A 23,151-nucleotide genomic window follows, 5' to 3' on the forward strand; every position below is an offset into this window, starting at 1 on the left:
GATTGCCAGAAGGTGACATGGATTTCCCCCGCTTATGACACTGGGTTGTGTGAGTGAAGGTAGGTCACGTGACCCTGTGTCCAATCAAGAGACGCAGGGGCGGTGCCTACTGGAGGTTACATAAAGCAGTGTCACTTCCTATTTAGTGCACAAGGTTGGAGTGTGTAGAGTTAGTGAGTTAGGAGCAGAGGAGTGATCAGCTCATGAGTAGAGCTGATCTAACTATAGTTAGTAAGGTGGACCAAGTACCTCTCACCCTGCTTAGGGGGTGAGGGAAGAGCCAGCCCCACTCTGGATGCCTTTAGGGTCCAGGGTGGAGGCAGGACCATCACAAGGGAGAACAGTTAGTGGACTGTGCATCACGGTACCTGTCGGCTGCTGTTGTCTTGGAGAATAAAGGGACTGCTGCTTTTAAAGATAATCCTTGTGTGAGACTGGAATCTCTCATCCCTGTCGGGAAACTCTGTGGTAAGGATTCCATCCGCATTCCTGGGGCTTACTATAGATGGAGGCGCTGCACCATTGAACCAGAACGAAGGCATCCACCCCAGTAACCTGTTCCTGTTATCCCCCATGTCATCGCGGGAGACTCAGGCCCTCCTGTTGCCAGCAGGTATGCACCACACAGAAACACCTAGCCAGACCCCAGAACACCTTAGGGGACCCTATCTGCGATTGGGAGGGGGAAGAGGGGCTAGATATATAATTAAAAAAAAATTAATACAATAAATTACCTTTTTGGGAACTAATGATTTTTACCACTGAGGTCCAGGTCCACCAAAGGGTGCTAAGCATTCATGTGCATGGGAGTAAAGGTGTGCTAAATATTAGCATCCGTTTGTGGATCTGGACCTAGGAAGCTAACCAGTTCAGAGGGAATTTAGATGCATATTAATGTTTCTCTGGGAAATTAAAATGGCCTCGGTGTGCAAGATAATGACAGGAACATTGCTTTTATATGAAACATGCCTCTCACTGATGGGCAGCTTCCATCAACACTCATTTTGTTTTACTTCACTAGTGTTCTACTCTTTGACCCCCCCAATTAAGGTTTTATATATATATATATATATATATATATATATATATACACACATGTAGAGGTATCAGTATCATTGTAACATCGCCGGAAGAAGAGATCAGTGTATCTCGAAAGCTCGCACAAATAAAAGCATTTCGTTAGCCACAGAACGGTATCATCTATTTATTTTTTGATTATATATATATATAAAAAAATTGGGGGGGGGTGTTGCTATTTTAAACAATCATTTTTGGTTTGTGTAAAAGCCTTTCAAGTGCCACACATTTTCTTGGCTATTTTCTTTTCTGTTTTCCTACATTACACATCAATCAGAGAAGAAAAAATGCACAAAAGCGCACAAGGGAAGGAATTAGTATTAATTTATTAAAACAAACACATAAACAGCTGAGGGGATCCAACCCCTCCTCAGCTCAATGAATTAGCTGCCCAGAAATGTAAACCATATATATGGTCTCTAAACATAGAAAACTCTAACACAGTAAAACATACACAACATAAGAAAAAAACACACAATCAATGTAAAAATAATAAACAGAGAGAGTATTAACAGCCCAAGGGAGTTAAGGTAAAAACCGCCATAGAGAGCTATAATACTGCTGACAGGGGGAAACGAACACTCACACTGAGGCAGAGAAGGGGGACCTCTGATAACCGTACAGGATCCGGATCACGGCATCAAAGGAAGATGGAAACAACCGCCTCTGGAGCCTCAGGCAAGCTCCGTTTCAGCCTCTCAGCAAACACGTGACGAAGCACGTGGTGCGAAACGCGTAGAGGTCACGACAGGTCATCCTGCGCGTGTTTGCTGAGAGGCTGAAACGGAGCTTGCCTGAGGCTCCAGAGGCGGTTGTTTCCATCTTCCTTGATGCCGTGATCCGGATCCTGTACGGTTATCAGAGGTCCCCCTTCTCTGCCTCAGTGTGAGTGTTCGTTTCCCCCTGTCAGCAGTATTATAGCTCTCTATGGCGGTTTTTACCTTAACTCCCTTGGGCTGTTAATACTCTCTCTGTTTATTATTTTTACATTGATTGTGTTTTTTTTCTTATGTTGTGTATGTTTTACTGTGTTAGATTTTTCTATGTTTAGAGACCATATATATGGTTTACATTTCTGGGCAGCTAATCCATTGAGCTGAGGAGGGGTTGGATCCCCTCAGCTGTTTATGTGTTTGTTTTAATAAATTAATACTAATTCCTTCCCTTGTGCGCTTTTGTGCATTTTTTCTTCTCTGTTTCTCAGGGTGTCCTCCCCCCCTTCGAGGGGGGATCACCTCTGAAGTGGGAGCTTCTGGGGAGACGCTCCATGCACGTGCAGCACAGGGATTATTCCTATCAAAACATCTGCAGCACGAGCGCTGAAAATCCTGCTTTTTGATTACACATCAATCAATGTATTTTTTTTATTGAAGTCAAAACATTTTTGGATATTTGCCATTGATACTTTGGATTGTTAAAGTAGACATTTCCCATGCTTATTCATTCCTTATGGTGATTAAATTGCAGGATATTAATCACTAACTCCCTCTTTACAAAGGCTTTAATATATCACCTTTCTACAAATGCTGCATTCCAATGATGCTGCCATTTGTGATTTGATGACCAGGAAACGCAGCTGTCAGCGGCCTCGGTAATTGCTATTTAACCTCAACAATAATGATCTAATTATAAGAGTTCTGTATAGTAGCACCATGGCATTCCTTTTTTTTTAAATTTTTTAATGATTGTTGGTTGTTTTTAACCTTGGGTAAAACACTCAAGATTTTGGACCATAAAGTAGTCTTCCTCTTGCTGTAGAAGATGTTATCCAAATTCAAATGAGTTAAACTACAATAATGGGAAGACCGCTTTATAGCACATTGAATAGGGGGCCATTCATTATTTTATTCCTACTGTTTGCACAGTGATATTGTGCCACAAGTGAATTGCAAAATTTTGCTCTACATACTCATCAATCATTTCCGTTCCCTGATAAATTATTTTACTCTGCTTAAATGATTATTTATCTATATATATATATATATATATATATACAAATGTAAATATAACTGTATGCTCATCTGCATGTCTTAGGCAGATCTGCAACCCCGCCTTTCCCCATTATCACCCAGCACACAGCACTTCCACTGCAGAAGGGATTCTGGGAAATGACATGCAAATGAGCACACAGTGCCACTTTTTGCTTCAAAAACCATTTTTAACATGGTTCCCTATAGGCTTAAGCTTGCTGCATGGTCACAGCTTTGAGCACAGCCAGGGTTAAGGTGCATACCCAGAAAACCACCCACAGACAGCTGTTTCGACCTTAATGGGTCTCATCAGTGTGGGGTTAATTAACTGGGTATGCAAAGAAGCTAAAGGATGGGCCAACCATAATACTGAGTTAAGTTATGGTGAGTAAAAAAAGTGACATATATAATTGTCACAGCAGCCGGCACACACATATAAAGAGAAAATCCAGATGCTTGTCCCATAAAAGATAATAAAGGTAATATTTATTACCATCATAATATTACCAGATGATGGTCCAGTAAGGAGAGACAGCACACACAGGTTGAAAATTCAAAACCGGGTTTTTGTGTTTCAATACATCTTTTGAATTTTCAACCCGTGTGTGCTGTCTCTCCTTACTAGACTATCATCTGGTAATATACACACAAATATATATATATATATATATATATATATATATATATATATATATATAACAAGACAGACAAAAAAATGAAGTAGCGCCTCTATATAAAACTAATTAATAAAATGAACAGGTCAAGCTAATCATAAAAGGTGCTTGGTGGGGTGGCTAGTTTAAGACTTATACACAATGATAAAGACTAAAAATGTGTAGCAATATAAAGACTAAATCACTACTTGTATTGGAATTAAAAATACCTGCATGTAGGTTATAAAATGTTAACAAAATTTAATATCACAAAAAATGTAAAAAGTGAAAAAGTAAGAAATAAAAAATGAAAAAAATATGAAGAAACCTTCAATAAAAAGTCCTGTTCCAATGATATTTGCACCAGGTTCCTGCAGCCCGTTTCAAAGGGATCACCAGTCCCTAACCATATCTGAAAAAAGAAAAGAAAAAGACAGGCGCAAACCTAGTGCATTAGCATAATAAAATTTGTATTTCAAGGAACATAAAATCTTTCAAATGCCCACTCTTCACAAAGGTAAAGCGAAAAATAGCAGGTATGAGATTGGCTCTCATGTGCCGTCAGCTTAGTCCTCACAGTGCAGCTCCAGGTACTGGCGTCGTCACGTGACTCTCCTCGTGTAGCCGGTGAACCGGAAGCGGAAGCAGAAGCTCGCACTCAGTGTTCGGCTGGAAAGAGACCCTCCGTGTGTACCATACGGCCCTAATTCAATCCAACCATAGAGGACTTGGAGGGATTTGCTGTCCGGAGGGTCTCTTTCCAGCCGAACACTGAGTGCGAGCTTCCGCTTCTGGTTTACCGGTTCACCGGTTCACCGGCTACACGAGGAGAGTCACGTGACGACGCCAGTACCTGGAGCTGCACTGTGAGGACTAAGCTGACGGCACATGAGAGCCAATCTCATACATGCTATTTTTCGCTTTACCTTTGTGAAGAGTGGGCATTTGAAAGATTTTATGTTCCTTGAAATACAAATTTTATTGTTAATGCACTAGGTTTGCGCCTGTTTTTTCTTTTCTTTTTTCATATATATATATATATTATATTATTTTATTTTTTTTAAGTTATGGTGGGTGAAAAAGGCAACAAAAAACCTCCACCGTTAGCATATAGCCAATAAAGAATTTCACTTGTGAGCACTGTGACAAACGCCCCTCTTTTGTAGCGCTGACGTCTGTCTGGGTTCTTCCCGACACAGTCTTCTAGGGTTAATTATACAACAAACAGGATCATGCAAAGTATTATGCTGCTTAACTCAGGCTTCTGCCTGCTTTATTTTCATCCAAGTAAGGTACTGCAGCTTTAACATGTGTAGGTTAGAGGTACTCAGATACTTTCATTCAGCAGTTCACTCATTTCATTGTTACAGTATTTCCCACACTGTTATTTCAAGTAAAAAGAAACCAAATTATATAAACAAAATCCTATCCCTTTCAGGGATCTAACTACACATAGAATCAGTCTCTCTAACAGCTGCTGGCCAACTAACCTGGTTCCCCAGCTTAAAACAATGCTCTCTCATTTAGGGTCACTTAGATACAGCACAGTCTTTTAGCAACAGCAGTAAACATTTGTTTGGTCTTATCTGTTCGTGGTGGGAACTCGGTCCCGTGTCCAGGCAAATCCTCTGGTACTGTGATACTTGGAGGGGCCGTCAACCCCGAAACTGGAAACAGGGGAGCAGCGATACCCCCAGCCTCCAGGCTCTAAGGAGAGAGAGTGAAATGCAAAACCTCTCTGCTCTAAATACCTGTGCATGTGATTAGAAGAGCAGGTGAGGGAGAACTAGAGCCATTGTAATCTGTGGTCTGGATTTTCCATCCAGCTGCCTGAGTTAATGTGAAGCTGTGGAACGGATCATTTTTAACTATTCCTGCACTTTCTGCTCTAAAACGGGGCAGAAAGCTGCCTAACATCTTTGGACTATGTCACAGCACATACACGTCTTAGACAGGTCTGCAACCCTGCTTTTCAATGGATTTTCAAGGCAAAAGGTGATACATTGTGTGCTCATTTGCATGTCATTTCCCAGAATCCCTTGCTGCAGTAGGAGCACTGTATGCTAGGTGATAATGGTGAAAAGCAGGGTTGCAGACCTGTCTAAGACATGTGAATGTGCTCACAAGTGATATTCTTTATTGGATATGGATATATATATATATATATATATATATATATATATATATATATATATATATATATTTATATATATATATATATATATATATATATATATATATATATATAATGTTTATGACTTCAGTACAATGTGTAGATTGAATTACAGTACCTGAAACAGTTCCAAGTTTCAGTTGCTACAAAAAAATCTTATCGGTACATAGATAATTGTTTGGTGTAAAGTACCGCCATGAAGGTTCAGAGAACCTGGTGTACATCCCCTTTCCGAACCATGCAAATCCCTTCTTCAGAATATACCTAGCACCAATCTGACTGCCTGAATTCTGCACATGGAATGATTAAAGCAGCAGCCCAAGATGTCGTTTACAAGAATAAAAAAAATCCCCTTTAATATGTGTATCAGTACAATCCACACAATGATAAGTAATTAGCTAAATTGCCAATCGATCCGTTCTCCTGTGATCGATCGGCGAATATTCAGCTCAAGGGTTTAACGAAACGGCTGCAGAGGAGTATTGACTCAGTATCTGTGCCTATGTAAATGGTTGCTATAAAAACAAAAAAGGCTTGTTACATTATAATACATTTAAAATATCATTCAGATTTGTTTAAAAAAATGCTACATGTTTTCTCGTAGTACAGCACTGATTTATTAAAAAAAAAAAACACACATGTAGGATATTGCTTGGTCTTCAGCTTTAAGAACTATATTGTATTTGTGCAGAGTTCTTCTAGCCAGATTGGTGCTAAGCACTTGTACACCAGGTAGAGTCTGAATTCTTACTAACATGGGCAAGAAAATGAGAAGCTTGCACAGCTAAAGCCACCAAACAGTCTGGTGTGCCAGGGACAGTTCTATTTAAACACTGGTCAGTAGGAAAAAAAATAGATCAAGAATAGCAGCAAACTGTCTCAATTGCCTGGTAAATTAACCCAAAACACGTGTCCTAATTATTATCCCAGCAGATTTTATTTGTGGAGCCTTGCCCGACTCTCTTTCCAATATGTCGCTAGCTCGATGAACCTGACCTGTTTGGCTACTTGAGAAATTGTCATTATTCCAGTAACAGAATAAAAAAAGAAGACTGGTTGGCAATTGTAACAGCAGCAGCTAAGAGCTCGATATGCACTACTTTAAAAGAGAACGCGTATAAAGTCCTTATGAGGTGCTATCTCACTCCACAGAAATTAGCAAGGTTTGGACCAGGATGCTCCCCTCTGTGCCCAAGACAATGTGGAGCATCGGCGAACGTGTCACACATGTTGTGGTCTTGTCCTCGGATAGTCCCATTATGGACACAAATTAGACACTGGCTTCAGAGGATTTGTGACCTCACTATTCCTCCGGATCCATGGCTGTTCCTTTTGAATAGACCTTGGCCGGGCCTTTCCAAAACAGGTCATAAACTGATTATGCATTTAGCAACAGCCACGAGGTACGAGATCGCGGCACTGTGGAAACAAGCAGGTTCCAAATATCCCCCCGATTAGGAATAGAATGTGGTATATTTGCCAGATGGAAAAATTAACAAATTTGGTTAATGACACTGACTTTCAAATTTATAAAAGTCTGGACGCCTTGGTTGGCCCAGACAGACATCCCAGGAGTAGAGAGAACCACAATCTGGCAATGATAGAGATAAATGCGTTCTTGTTTGAAATATGGGTAAGAATATGGGAAAGAATGAGCTTTAGGTCACCTTTTAATAAGACTAGCCAGGCCTTCGAGGGTGAAATAAGAGATATTAGAATAACAATAAGGACATTAGTCATCCACACAAGAATTGAAGAGAGTTCCCATAGGAGTAATAGTAAAATAACAGAGGCAGAGATCTCACACCTGTTATCCCCTCCCCCCCCCTTTTTTTGTGTTTTTTGTTTTGTGTTTGTTTACAAACAGATAACATATTACAATTTTGATAAGAATATTTTTATTCCACGTTTGAAATTTCTGAATATGCAATGTTATATTTGATATGGAAAAATTCAATAAAAATTTGAAGTTGAAAAAAAAAAAAATTATTAAAAAAAAATAAACAAAAATACCCAGGAAACATCAAACAGGAAATTTACAGAAGCATAATATTCTTTCATTGTGTAAATGTTCTCTATACATCGCTGGTAAATGTGTCCTCATAATCCCCATACACTACATTTTTCTTCCTGTGCTACTCGATTTACATACTCAAACATGACGACATAATTGTGTGGTTGAAATTCCTCTTTTTGCTCGGAAACTATATTAAAGTTGGTGGCTTTTAAGTTCTGTAAAAACACAATAAAAGAGCAAGATTTCCCCCCCACCTCGTGCAGCATAGATTCTGGGGGACAGACATAACAATTATTGAGCTGTAAAAAGAAACCGCTGATACTGTACACAAGTGGAGACGTACTGCATTGCCGATAGGAAACTGTGACAAATGGGTAATTTATTAAGGACTGATACAAACAAATTCTGATACATTATGCACATTCCATATTGTTACTGTTAAATTAACGTATTAAACTATTTTACATAAAATATAAAGGTTTAGCATCAGTAAAGTCATAGAACACAAAACAAGATTTAATCTGTTCAACTTCTACAGCAGGAGTGGCCAACTCCAGTCCTCAAGGGCCAACAACAAGTCAGCGTTTAAGGATATCCCTGCTTCAGCACAGGGATTGTTGTTGAAGTTGTTGACTGGGCCACTCACTGAGCCACTGATTGAGCTACCTGTGCAGGGATATCCTTAAAACCTGACTGGAACTGGCCTCCCCTGCTATGCAGCATACATAGTCCACAGGTTCTAGATATACAGTACATGTTTCTTTGATCTACAGGTTCATCTTATATAACAAACTGCTGCTAATAAACACATTCACTTATAAAACCCCAGTGTAGAAGCGCCAGACTTCTGCATATTGAACTACAATAGACTATTTGGTATTTAATTGTAACTGTGCTGTAGAATTTTGATATTGTTTAACCTCAATCTTGCCAGCGCCAGAGAAACCAAACTCATTGAGGGGTCATTTATCATGAGCCTGGATATTGTGGTGATGCTAAATGATCATTGAAATCTAAATCAGATTTAAGTAAAACGTGTCCGATGTTATCACTTATTGATATGATTCCCACAGAAATTACTTTACGGGTGCAATCCCACATAGCCGCCATAAAATAACCTGCTGCAATGAATTTAACAATAAGCTGGCTTCCTTATGCCTTAAACAAATCTAACGATACTGAAAGCGGGCATTTGGCTGCTGATGGTTTCTTTGGAAATTAAATTGCAAACTGCATGACTTAGGGACCACAGAACGGGGAAGTGTTTGTCTGTCAAGTGTGTTCCTTACGCTTAGCTCAGGGTATCTTTGTCAGAGAGCCGGTAAAGGTCAGTGGAGAAGAACAGGAGGAAGAGGATGAATGTGCAAACTTCTGCTTAACACAGATGTAGGGGCACATTGGTACGGGTTATTTAACTCCCATTGACTTGAATAAGAGCTTACGCCAGAACAGGTGCAATAACCCGTCCCGGCACGTTATGCATGTGTGACATGGCATAAAAGGGAGTAGCCAAACCCCTTGCCAGACTCAGCTCACCATATTTGCCATCGCATTTTAAATTACTTATGGTAAAAAAAAAATGTAATCCCTGGGAGGGACTGCCCTTTTAAGTAGCTTTAATGTATATATTAAAACCATTGAAGTGAATGAATGAGTTTATCACGCTTAGTAGACTTTCTGCCATTAATAGGAAAGGCCCATTGTCCCATAATGTGTCGCAGGCATTTCTGAGAGCGCTAGTTAACAATCCCTTCGGTTCATGTTTACGCACCAGGGTTATTTTCTATAATGATTAGCATGGTCCATCACCACAGCATAATTAAGCCTATAATCATTTACTTGGTATAAAAAGAAATTTGCTGAATCAATTTCTTTCAAATAATCCAACACACAAGCTGAAAGAATGGGGATTAAAACAAAAACAAAACAAAAAAACGTGCAGTGCGAAAATCTTTATATAAAATATATTTATCTGTACATTTCAGACCTAACGGTTACAAGGACACGCTCAGTATAAAATATTAGCACCCAAATCATAGCAACATCGATTGTTTCATCTGAAAATAAGCTTGGAAATGTCCTCCCTCCCCCCCAAAAAAGAGGCTTCAAAAATCTAATGTTAAAGAAAGTATTGTCATGTAGAAAAATATTGTTTTTGTTAGAAAGAACTATACAGAAGCAGATCTGTGCACTTGCTTTAAAATGAAACTGTAACTTGCCATAAAATATTTGTAATGTAATAAACATTTAAAATGTGAACACGCTAATGTATACTTAATAAACCAAGCTGACTCGTCTCTGCGCAAATTCGCAAATTATTTATACCAAATGAAACGCTGCCCTTTTGTCCAACTATGGAACATGTATTATACAATTTCACCCACGAAGCATAAGAAAAGCAATATATTGCCATACTGAGGGCTGTAAATTATGCCTTTTTACAGAACATTGTTTTTAGAGCCCAAAAATGACCATGGTAAAATCCGAATGTGTTCTGCTTTTTTGTTCATTTATTACTTATTTTTCACCCCCCCCCCCAAATTGCATTGATCACCACAGTACTATTACAGCAATCTCTATACTCGATAGAGTAGTATATCACAAATATATATATATATATATGATGTGATTTTAAAAATCTATTTATTTCATATACTGCAGCGCTATACAATTACAGTGTAGTACTCGGTAAGCAGCATTGTACATAGAATTTTTAAATAGCATTTCGGCCATATTTATTAAGCAGCACGATACCATAAAACAGCTTAAATGAGTCTTAAGGTGTCTGGCTCAGTACTGCTTAGTAAACGTGTTACCCGTTGCTTATTATGATACTTAACGCCATGACTCTCCATCACGTGAAGGAGAGCTGAGGCATGCCAAAGCTAAGCACCATTTTGTGCATCTGGGCCTCTGTACTATTACCTCAACGAGTTCCAAGAGTCATGTAAGTTGCAAAACCTTCAATGTCATTTGGCCTTAAAAACAATGCTATTAGAATTTCAGCGACTGCATTATGGAAGAGACATCCACACACACACACTCACACGCTCTCTGTTAACTTGACTTCTTTGTAATGTTTAGGAAGGAGTTGTTGAAGACATTGGTGGATTTAAAAACCCACTGCCCATAATCACTTACCTTGAGCCGCTTCCTTCAGCGTTGCGCAATCAAATGATGTTGTGATGTCACTTAACGCTGCATTTCCATGACAACGTGACGCCATGTGACATCATGTTGCCAGGGCAATGTGTCACCATGTGATGTTGCAGTGTCATTTGAAGTTGCGACACCAAGGAGGTAAGAACTTTACAGAGGCCCCATGCTCTCCTCCGCTAATCACTGGGGAAGAGCGGGGCCTCTGTATAAGGTCTAGGATGTTTGGCCATTTGACTGTGACCAAAATGCAGCCGGGACATTTTGCCATGATGTCCGCTGCTGACCGCCTGCTCCCACAAGGCAGGTGTGATAAGGGCAGGTTTAATTGAATGTTTAAAGCAGCAGCTCCCCCTGTTCAGTTTAATTTTGAAACCCCCTCTCTTTGCACATCCCTGTCTTTGCACCCAGGCCAAATGGAAACCGCAATGTTATCCATTGTGGCTGCCAAGGTGTGAGAGCTTCTTTTGCCAGTAAATATCTCAGGAAGCAAGGTGTCCCCGGAGATGAAATGAACGCAGTTCAGCTCCAGGAACCCCCAACTTCCTATCCCGTTAAAAAGGGGGGGTGGGTCTGGTTGGGGGAAGTTCCGCTTTAAGGTTTATGCTTTATTTCCCTAGGCAATAAAATAAAGACAAGCTTTTATTAACCGCTTCTCTCCCAGAGGAACCTTCCCTATTTGTCATTCCTGATACATTTGTGTTGTAAAAAAAAGTGGTACGGTATTATTCCATTCACGCTTCTACTCCAGCTCAAACGCTCTCTAGTGGAAAATTACCATTCAAAGTCTTTTATAGTGTATTGTATAATGGCTATGAGTATCTGTATTTACTTTCATTCTTCCATGTAAAATAAATAGTACTTAAATTGTCTGGAATTTTTTTTAAATAATTGCTATGTATGAAATGTTAGTAGTGTGTATTGCCTGCCTCCCCACTGCACTGTAAGACACAGTAAGATCAAGAGGAGAATTCCTCCCAGCAGGAAGAGTTCCACCTGACCACCGCACTGTAACTCACAGTAAGACCAAGAGGAAATTCATTCCCAGCAGGAAGAGTTCCACCTGACCACCGCACTGTAACTCACAGTAAGACCAAGAGGAAATTCACTTCCAGCAGGAAGAGTTCCACGTGACCACCGCACTGTAACTCACAGTAAGACCAAGAGGAAATTCATTCCCAGCAGGAAGAGTTCCACCTGACCACCGCACTGTAACTCACAGTAAGACCAAGAGGAAATTCACTTCCAGCAGGAAGAGTTCCACGTGACCACCGCACTGTAACTCACAGTAAGACCAAGAGGAAATTCATTCCCAGCAGGAAGAGTTCCACCTGACCACCGCACTGTAACTCACAGTAAGACCAAGAGGAAATTCACTTCCAGCAGGAAGAGTTCCACCTGACCACCGCACTGTAACTCACAGTAAGACCAAGAGGAAATTCACTCCCAGCAGGAAGAGTTCCACCTGACCACCACACTGTAACTCACAGTAAGACCAAGAGGAAATTCACTTCCAGCAGGAAGAGTTCCACCTGACCACCGCACTGTAACTCACAGTAAGACCAAGAGGAAATTCACTCCCAGCAGGAAGAGTTCCACTGCTGGAGCATGAATGTGATTAAAAGTCTCTAGGTTCTGGCAGCCAGTCTTTGTTTTTTTACACTGTTTGGAGATCTCATTCATAATTATCTTTGCTTTTATATGGCATCTTGTTAAGTTTCAAGGGTGAAAATGTAAATTCCCATACATGTACCTGTAATTAAAATTATATATTTAATCTGTAAGATTACATTACGTATATTATAGAAATCAAGTTTAATTCCCACTATTCAACTACATTGTTAACACATTAAATACATGCAACGTTAGTACACAGTGGAAATAACTGACAGAATAGTGTTTTTGCATGTTTTCTTCCTTGTGTTTAATAATACAAAGTCGGGCATAAATCATAAATATTCCCCACTACAGCAAGCTACAAGTGAGTAAATATTTGCTACCAAATACCGATACTGTACATGAATGCCCCAGATTTTTTTTTAATGTATACCGTAAAACTTAAATATGCACATTTCTAATAAAAAAAAATGTCCTGTGTGTAAGACCATGAAAACTGAGGAGGTATGTTGCAGAACACCTTTATGTATAAAATGATATGCAAACATTCTTAAATAATACTTCTTAACACTAAAAAATAAATAGCCTTTCAGAATAATGCATACAAAACAATATTGCCCCATTCAAGGACATATAAACTTAAAATGCAAGTATTTGTAGGTTGTTTACATGTTAATTTATTTCAAGACTCATAGGGCTTTTACTTCAACCAGACCATTTGACCAGTTTTCCAGTATGGAATATCAGTTTTGGAATGACCCCTGAATCGACATGTGATTGTGTTCTTGCTAATACAGTGAGCGCTGTGCTGAGACTACCAACAGTCTGTGAGGTACAGGTACTTCAGGAAACTTACTGAGTATTTGCAACCCATTTAGCCCATATCCCATGGATGGGACACCAATGCATAGCTACAGTATGCACCTAGTTCTGGAACACGATGCTGGCCCCTCCAGCAACAATACTTTTACGGTTCACTGCATCCCACAACAGGGTGAATGAAGCTCTTCCCATAACTCCGATCACTGCTGAGAACCTTTTCTTTTCTGTTCAAGCTCCTGAAGACGATCCTCTCTGTACTGTGCATGCTGGGATCCCACTTTATGTGCAGTCTCTGTTGCAGTGATGTCTATCTGAGCGTACTTAGTGGAACCTCCTCCTGTAACCCAAAAAAACAGAGTTTGGCATTGATTGCAATCATTTGAATCAAAAAGTTATGTCGGTGATCTTCAACTAGTTTTTCAAAGGGGTCAGAACAGAAAACATTTAGAAGTAGAAAAGCAACAAGCACATTGCAATGTAATTTTAGTAACATTTGAATAATTAAATCACTATATTTCAACATTTTGCAATCAATTATAGCATCTGTACCATACATATACAAAAAAAATATATGTATATATTTATTTATACATATTTATATACAGTGTTCGACAATTCATTATAACCACACGCCCGTGGCGACTGGATTTAGTCCACTGGCGAGCCGTGCTGCGGCTCTATGAATTCCCCTGCACGAGCCAAATTTTTTTTTTAAGTAAACAATCCCCCTCTTTGATTGGGTTAACGCGGGGAAGAGGTCCGGCAGGCAGCTCTGGGTTAGCCCCTTCCCCCGATCTCCTCCCCCTCCTGTCCCTGATCTCCTCACCCTCCTGCCCCTGATCTCCTCTGCCCCTGATGCCCTCCCGGGGGTGTCCGCCTCTGAAGGGGTGTCCGCCACCTGGGATGCGGGAGATGGGCACGCCGGGGGGGGGGGGTGTTGCGCGGCTGTGCACGTGGGTGGGGTGGTGGTGGTTCCATGCTTGCCCGCTCCATGCGGGTGGACTGCGAGGGGGAAGCTGACGGGCACGAACAGGGTGGGGAGGCTGGAGAGCCGAGTCTTGGTGCTTCCCCCCTTACTCCACTGTGTGTGTGTGGAGGGAGCTTCCCCCTCCCCCCTCCCCCCCACGAACGCGACCAACAGCCGCAGGAAGAGGCTTCAATCCGGGGCAGGTCGGGAGCAAGATGGCCGACACTGCTCCGTGAGGGAGGGTGAGGTGGCGCCTACATTGCCTGCCGACAGATCCTCCGGAGCTGACACCATCTCAGGGGAACCCCGAGGAGAGGCATCAGCCGAAGAGATCTGCTCCGGAGATAGCGGGAAACGGGGTGAGTGATGTCATCAGCACACCAACATTTAAAGCGTGTCTGTGTGTCTGTGTGTGGAGAGAGAGAGAGAGAGAGACACCACAAGTACCCAGTCAGTCACCCACCCTGTCAAGTCAGTCACCTACCCACCCACCCAAGTCAGTCACCTAAAGTCAGACACCTACCCACCCAAGTCAGTCACATACCCACCCACCCAAGTCAGTCACCTACCCACCCAAGTCAGTCACCTACCCACCCAAGTCAGTCACCTACCCACCCACCCAGTCAGTCACCCACCAGTCAGTCACCCACCAGTCAGTCACCCACCAGTCAGTCACCCACCCAGTCAGTCACCCACCCAGTCAGTCACCCACCCAGTCAGTTACTCTCCCACCCAGTCACCCACCCAGTCAGTCAGTCACCCACCCAGTCAGTCAGTCACCCACCCAGTCAGTCAGTCACCCACCCAGTCAGTCACCCACCAGTCAGTCAGTCACCCACCCAGTCAGTCAGTCATCCACCCACCCAGTCACCCACCCACCCAGGCACCCACCCAGTCAGTCACCTACCCAGTCAGTCACCCACTCAAGTGTCATTCAGTCACCCAAAAGTGTCAGTCAGTCACCCACCCACCCAACCAAGTGTCAATCAGTCACCCACCCACCCACATGTCAGTCAGTCACCCACCCACCCACCAAAGTGTCAGTCAGTCAGTCACCCACAACCTCACCCACATACTCTCGGTCTCCCTGTCACCCTCTCTCTCGCTCTCCCTGTCACCCTCTCTCTCACTCGCCCTGTCACCCTCCCTCTCTCTCGCTCTCCTTGTCACCATCTCTCTCTCGGTCTCCCTGTCACCCTCTCTTTCTCGGTCTCCCTGTCACCCTCTCTCTCGCTCGCCCTGTCACCCTCTCTCTCACCCTCTCTCGCTGTGTCTCTCTGTCACCCTCTCTCGCTGTATCTCTCTGTCACCCTCTCTCGCTGTGTCTCTCTGTCACCTTCTCTCACTGTGTCTCTCTGTCACCCTCTCTCGCTGTGTCTCTCTGTCACCCTCTCTCGCTGTGTCTCTCTGTCACCCTCTCTCGCTGTGTCTCTCTGTCACCCTCTCTCTCTCACCCTCTCTCTGTGTCTCTCACCCACACTCTATGTCTGTCTCACACTGGATCTGGATCTCTTATTTACCCTATATATATTAACTGCCCTATACTACACCGAAATAACCTATACTGCTTTCTTCCAGATCTGACTCAAGCTTCACACGGAAGACATCGGAACCCCCCCTAACCCAGAAGACAGGTAGGGAACACATCCCCTCCAATGTATAACATTGCGGGAATGTGGGTACCTGGACATTGAGGGACTGCGGATCAGGTAAGATCCCAGGTGGGATTGCTGCTTTAGATATTGTGAAGCGGGGCATCCAGGCACTGGTTAAGGGGTTCAGGAAACTAGTCATTCACATCTGGCTTTTATTTCTAGATCCGACACACACACACACACACACACACACACACACACACACACGTAACAATGACTAAATTGTAGTATAATGTAATACAATAAATACATTTATGTCAAAAAAGAATGTTGTTCTGCCTAGGAATTTATTAAATGTATTTTATTTATATATTTTATTTTGAAGCGGGGTTGGGGGCGGGACTAGGTTGGGGGTGGGACTAGGGGCGGGGTTGGAGGCGGGACTAGGTGACGAGTAGATTTTTTGGTTCGGCGAGTAGATTTTTGGGTGATTTGTCGAACACTGTTATATATATATATATATATATATATATATATATATATATATATATATATATATATCTACTATATATTTCTGAAAGCACTGTATGTCTGCATGGCCTGTGTCCCTCAGGCCAATGAGATTGCTCCCTTGGCCCACCCGCCCCTGCACACCTCTCATTGGCCGGTCCCACCCGCCCCTGCACACCTCTCATTGGCCGGTGTGGTCTAACAGTATATACACACACACATGTCTCACCCCTCCGGATTGCTGCCCCCCCCCATGGCTCTCATTGGCCGGTGCACTCTAACCCCTGGCCACACTACTACTGCTGCTGCCGCCTAAGGTGAGGAATTGGTACTGCTGGATGAGGGGGGGTTGGGGTGACCCTCCGTTTTTGACCCCTCCCCCAGCTCCGTTTTTGACCCCTCCCCAGCTCCGTTTTTGACCCCTCCCCAGCTCCGTTTTTGACCCCTCCCCCAGCTCCGTTTTTGACCCCTCCCCTGCTCCGTTTTGCACCCCCCTAGCTCCGATTTAGACCCCCCCAGCTCCGTTTTGCACCCCCCTAGCTCCGATTTAGACCCCCCCCAGCTCCGTTTTTGACCCCCCCCCCCAGAGCTCCGTTTTTGGCCCCTCCCCTGCTCCGTTTTGCACCCCCCTAGCTCCGTTTTTGACCCCTCCCGAGCTCCGTTTTTGACCCCCTCCAGCTCTGTTTTTGACCCCGCCCCTGCTCCGTTTTGCACACCCCTAGCTCCGTTTTTGACCCCTCCCCCAGCTCCGTTTTTGATCACCCCCCTGACCCACCCACCAACCCCCCGTCATACCGAGTGACAGACACACTGACACACACAGGGACAGACACACTGACGCACACAGGGACAGACACACTGAAACACACAGGGACAGACACACTGACACACACAGGGACAGACACACTGACACACTGACACACACAGGGACACACACAGGGACAGACACACTGACAGACACACAGTGACACTCCCGCCCCTGCCTTCCCCCCTCTCTCCTGCCACCCCTCCCCCTCTCCTGCCATCCTCCCCCTCCCCCTTGCCCGTCGTCCCCTGCCTTCCACCCCCCTCCCCTGCCTTCCACCCCCTCCCCACCTCCCCCCCCTCCCCTCTTCCCCTCCCTCCCCCCTTCCCCTCTCACCCCCCTTCCCCATTCCCCATCCCCCCTCCCCCACTTCCCCATCCCCCTTCCCCCCCTTCCCGCTCCCTCCCTTCCCCCCTTCCCGCTCCCTCCCTTCCCCTCCCACCTCCCCGTCCTTCCCCCCCCTCCTCCCCTTGCCCCCTCCCCTGCCTTTCCCCCCCTCCCCTGCCTTTCCCCCCCCTCCCCTGCCTTTCCCCCCCGCCCCTGCTTTTGCCCCTGCCTCCCCCCCGCCCCTGCCTTCCCGCCCCTGCCTTTCCCTCCCCGCCCCTGCCTTTCACCCCCCTCCCCACCCCTGCCTTTCACCCCCCTCCCCGCCCCTGCCTTTCACCCACCCGCCGCACTCCTGCCTCTACCTTTCACCCACTCGCCGCCTCTGCCTTTCACCCACTCGCCGCCCGCCGCCCTCACGCCTTTCACCCACCCGCCGCCCACACTACCGCCGCCTCCCGCCTCTGCCTTTCAGCCACCCGCCGCCTCACACCCTTGCACCCCACAGCCGCCGCCCTCACTCAACAGACACCTGCCGCCTCTCACCCACCTGCCACACTCGACACACACCCGCCGCCTCCCGCCCCTACGCACCGACATCACTGACTAGCCGCTGCACCCACTCACCACCCACCCGGCGCCTCCCGCCTCACACCCAACCGCCACACTCACACCCCTACGCACCCACATCACTGACCAACCGCGGCACGCTCTCACCAGACACCCGCCGCCTCACACCCGCTCACACCCTAGCGGGACTCCCGCCCACAGCCAGCACTCCACTACCCACCCGCCACCCGTACTGAACACCCACCCGATGCCTCACACCCACTCACACCCTAGCAGAACACACACCTCACATTTTTACATCACTTATATCACCAAAATATACATTGTACTGTGGTGTGTTTACAATAAACCATTTTTAAACAACAATATCGTATTACATTTTCTTCCATGTTTCTTTTCAACTATTTATAAATAATAATACCTATTACGGATTTACATCCCGGGCAACGCCGGGTATATCAGCTAGTATATATATATATATATATATATATATATATATATATATATATATATATATATTGTTTGTTTGTTCTTTTATAGTGTATGTGTGTGTGTTTATATATATATATATATATATATATATATATATGTGTGTGTGTGTATGTGTGTGTGTAGAGGTATCTGTGCCGTGTTAGCCGTGCTTAATAATCAAAAACGAACAGACGATATCGTTCTGCGGCGGGAAAAGCTTCAATCACAGATCACATTCCAAGATGCACTGTTTTAAAGTAAAACCCATTTTTTGGCTTCATCCATTGTAACATTGCTGGAAGAAGAGATCAGTGTATCTCGAAAGCTCGCACAAATAAAAGCATTTTGTTAGCCACAGAACGGTATTGTCAATTCGATTTTGATTTTATATATATATATATATATATATATATATATATATATATATATATATATATATATACATACATATTTACAAGTGAATTTCAGTGTGAAAAAAAACTGCAATTGGCTGCCTAAGTAACAAATATGAAATTAGCAGGAGCATTGGGTCAAAGCCCTTCACTGACCGCATGTAGCCAGCGGCTTGGCAGTGGAAGAGTCCTGAGGTATGTTGATGGATTACAACACTTTGTACTATAACACTATACTTAGCAAATGATTTATTATAAAAAGAACGTTGCAATGAGGCACGATGCCCAAACGTTTTTACTCAGGCAGTTTGCACAAGTGAGAATATGCACTCCATTTTTTTATGACTCTAAACATCAGATATCACGACTAAAGTAAAGCACCAATAAGTCATTAAATCTTCAATGAAAATATATTTCCAAATAAAGCCAAAATTGAGGCAACATCTGCAAAACTACAGTTTGTAACTAAGCTGTGAACATACTTGAAATGCAAACGTTTTCTAACCCCTATCAGTTAATTTGTGGGGTTTTCCAAACTAAATAAATGCACTTTAGTGGTGATCCAGAAGGAAGGCCGGAGCCTTCTTGAGCTCCATCTGTCAAGGTGGCAAAGGAACACAAACATGACATAGGCTAATAAATCCTCTACCGTCCTTTTAGTCAAATTAATGGCGGGATAGAGCTAGCAGTTACAAAAATACCACTTAATATGCTGGTATATGTGATGTGAATGTGAGGAAACAGATATGGGCTCAAATAAAACACAGACGAGATGACCAACTGAGGATATGCAAAGAGCTAATGAGCAAGCGAAGCAAGGACTTCAACTGGACGTCATGGCCACTGTAGGCATGGGGTGCTTTTTTTTGTTCATGTGTTCTCTCTCCACAGGCCAAACATCTTAACCCATTCTGATGACATTTTGAGGGTACCTTTCTGCTATCCTACGTTATATATGCTAGATGTTTCAACCAAATCGGCGCAGCTCCATCTAGGAATTGTATTTTTTTTTATTCAATGGTCTCATCGGCCAGATCCTTGATACAAAACATTAAATATATTATTTTGCAACTTGTACTACATTTTCAGACAATTTTCTTGAACCGTTTCAGTGAAATTAAATATTTAAAATGAAAATAAATTGCTAACAATGTACAACAACAGCCTGTAGCTTTACTTTGAAATCTAGGTGGCAGTGACAATTATTCACTGCCCAATTGTTTTTTTTCACGATATCCATGGTAAGATCTTATCTTGCATTAAATGGGGTATAGAGGGAAGGGTAGAAAGCATAATTATGCCCCTCTATAAAGTATTAGTAACACCAAATCTTGAATATGGACTACAGTTTTGGGCCCAACTCCATTAAAGAAGACATTATTGAACTAGAAAAAGTGCAGAGAAGAGCCACCACATTAATAAAGGTAATAGAAAATCTGACTTATGGCTGACTTTAGGCTTGCTAAATAAGATTTGTTAACATTAGAAAAGAGGCGTCTAAGAGGGGACATGATAACTATATACAAATATATTCAGGGACAATACAAGGAGCTTTCAAAATAACATCCCAAGGGCAGTACAAAGGACTCAGAGTCATCCCTTAAGGTTGGAGGAAAGGAGATTTCACCAGCAACAAAGGAAATTGTTCTTTACAGTAAGGGCAGTTAAAATGTGGAATTCATTACCCATGGAGACTGTGATGGCAGATGCAATAGATTTTTTCAAAAAAAGGTTGCACATCTTTTTAGAAAGGAAAGGTATAGAGGGATATACCAAATGAGTAAACATGGAAAGAATGTTGATCCTGTGAGAAATCTGACTACCATTATTAGTATTATTATTATTATTATTTTACCCTTATGAGGTATTGGATGATGTTTCACTGGGTTTTGTGTTTGCCTTCCTCTGGATCAATACACTGTATATACTGTAAATACAAATATAGGATAAGTATCTATCGTCTAAATTTAACACAGCTTGAACTCAATGCCAGCCTCATATACTATGTAACTATGTATCTATGTTCATACATCACGGCCTTCTTGAGAATAATATGGTTTGTGTGTTGTTTTTTGTTTTTCAATTTTCAGACCGTTTGTTCCGAATGAGATTGATGCATGGAAGTGTTTACAGGCATACCCCGGTTTAAGTACACTCACTTTAAGTACACTCGCGAGTAAGTACATCTCGCTCAATAGGCAAACGGCAGCTCACGCATGCGCCAGTAAGCACGTCCTGAACAGCAATACCGGCTCCCTACCTGTACCGAAGCTGTGCGCAAGCAGGGAGACTATAGAGCCTGTTACAAATGCCTTATTTACATCAGTTATGCACGTATATGACGATTGCAGTACAGTACATGCATCGATAAGTTGGAAAAAGGTAGTGCTTCACTTTAAGTACATTTTCGCTTTACATACATGCTCCGGTCCCATTGCGTACGTTAATGTGGGGTATGCCTGTATGCTGTTTGTGAGATTACATTAAAGGTATCTCTTTTCAGGTCGCAATAATGTGAGAGTTGAAGTGATATTCAGTATTTACATTTTTGTTTTACTTCAAGACAGGACTTGGTTGTTGTGGACAACTTCGTTGCGGAGGCCACGACTGCCAGTGGAAAATAGGCTTATTTTAGGGCTAGTATAAGAAATAAATTGGCCAAACATTATCGTTTTTCACAGACGTTTGACGATACCAGGACAATTTGATGAAAAATGCACAAATTAATGGCATTTCAATTTAGTTTTACTATGTTTCATTCTGTGTTATGAATCTTTGTCCTATTCATTTTAGTCGCTCATCCCACTACGCGGTGGAAAATACAGCATTTTCCTAGTCATATCAGAATTGGGTCTCCACATCTGCTGAAAGCTGAGTGGCCTAAGAATTTCAAATGGTTCTGTTGCCTTGAATTGTGCTAATTTTTACTTACTTCCTGTCCTCTAGTTATTTTTTATTACTAGAAAGATAAAAAGAGCAAAATGTAAATTACCTATTAGAATGCACAGCCTAATTATGTGAAAGAGATTGTGTGTTTCAAGGCATGTGTGCTTAATATACATTTTTAGTCATTAATTATTAAATATAATTATATTAGATATCTACTATAAATCTAAATGAGCAAATATATAGACAACTAAGAACTGTGAGGACTCAATATATAGTTGCCAAAGATAGGTGGTAGGAGAACAACAGTAATACAGTATGTGCTTGCTATATGCCTTATTAGAAATATCTGTTTTATTCACATTAGCAAAGGGAACTAGTCACCAAGCTAAAATGCATGTTCTACTGTACCATACCATCTCATGCAGGTAACTTGTGCGTCAATGTACTGTATGTTATATAATACTGTACCTTTAATGGGTTCTGGACACAGATAAGGGCTGGAAAAGAAATGCCCTGTTCTTAATCCATCCACAGAATGTAAATCAATGAACACATGGATTGTTAGTTTGTTTTGAACACCCACAAGTACTGTAGTCAGTAGAGATTTGGATATCCAGCCAATTTGACTGATGATGGGCTTGTCAAGTATACTGAAGCAAGTGCTACATTGGTGTGGGCCAAATGCCTCGGCGCTTGCAAAATATAGTAGGGGGAGGCTAGGAGGGATATACCAAGTATTGAATCAAGAACTAGACAGTTACATGGGTTATAAGAGTTAGCAACTCATAGTTAGTGGTTCCATCATTCATTCCACCGAGGAGTCACAGAACCTAGGCATTTGCATCAGAAAAGCATTTCTAGTGCTGTGACAAGTGGAAATTGTGTAAGAATATAAGCAGATACAACAATGGATACTTGTCACTAAAGACAGATCGGCACTAGGACATGCTGAAGCTAATGCAATCAGCTTCTGAAACAGAAGTCCATATAGCAATATCCATAGCTACATGCTCTGATACAGTTTGTGCTACCTCGCATACTCCTATATTAACACATCCCGAACTGTGAATTGAGGGAATACGATGTAAAAGCTTCTAAGTGGGATTTGATTTATAATTAACATTTGATTTGTCCTCCTGGTTT

General features: G+C 42.6%; 1 protein-coding gene across 3 annotated transcripts in view; it reads right to left on the reverse strand.

Annotated features, from left to right (window-relative positions):
- Positions 1–7,892: 7,892 nt before the first annotated feature.
- DOK7 (docking protein 7) overlaps positions 7,893–23,151 on the reverse strand; it is a 112,587-nt gene continuing 97,328 nt past the window's right edge. For all 3 annotated transcript variants that reach the window (XM_075570153.1, XM_075570144.1, XM_075570136.1), the window contains one exon: positions 7,893–13,822. In XM_075570153.1, coding sequence (XP_075426268.1) covers positions 13,686–13,822 — 137 coding nt within the window. In that variant the 3' untranslated portion in view covers positions 7,893–13,685. The remainder of the gene's footprint in view (positions 13,823–23,151) is intronic.

Source organism: Ascaphus truei, chromosome 1 (genome assembly GCF_040206685.1).
Source record: "Ascaphus truei isolate aAscTru1 chromosome 1, aAscTru1.hap1, whole genome shotgun sequence".
Classification (NCBI taxonomy): Eukaryota; Metazoa; Chordata; class Amphibia; order Anura; family Ascaphidae; genus Ascaphus; species Ascaphus truei.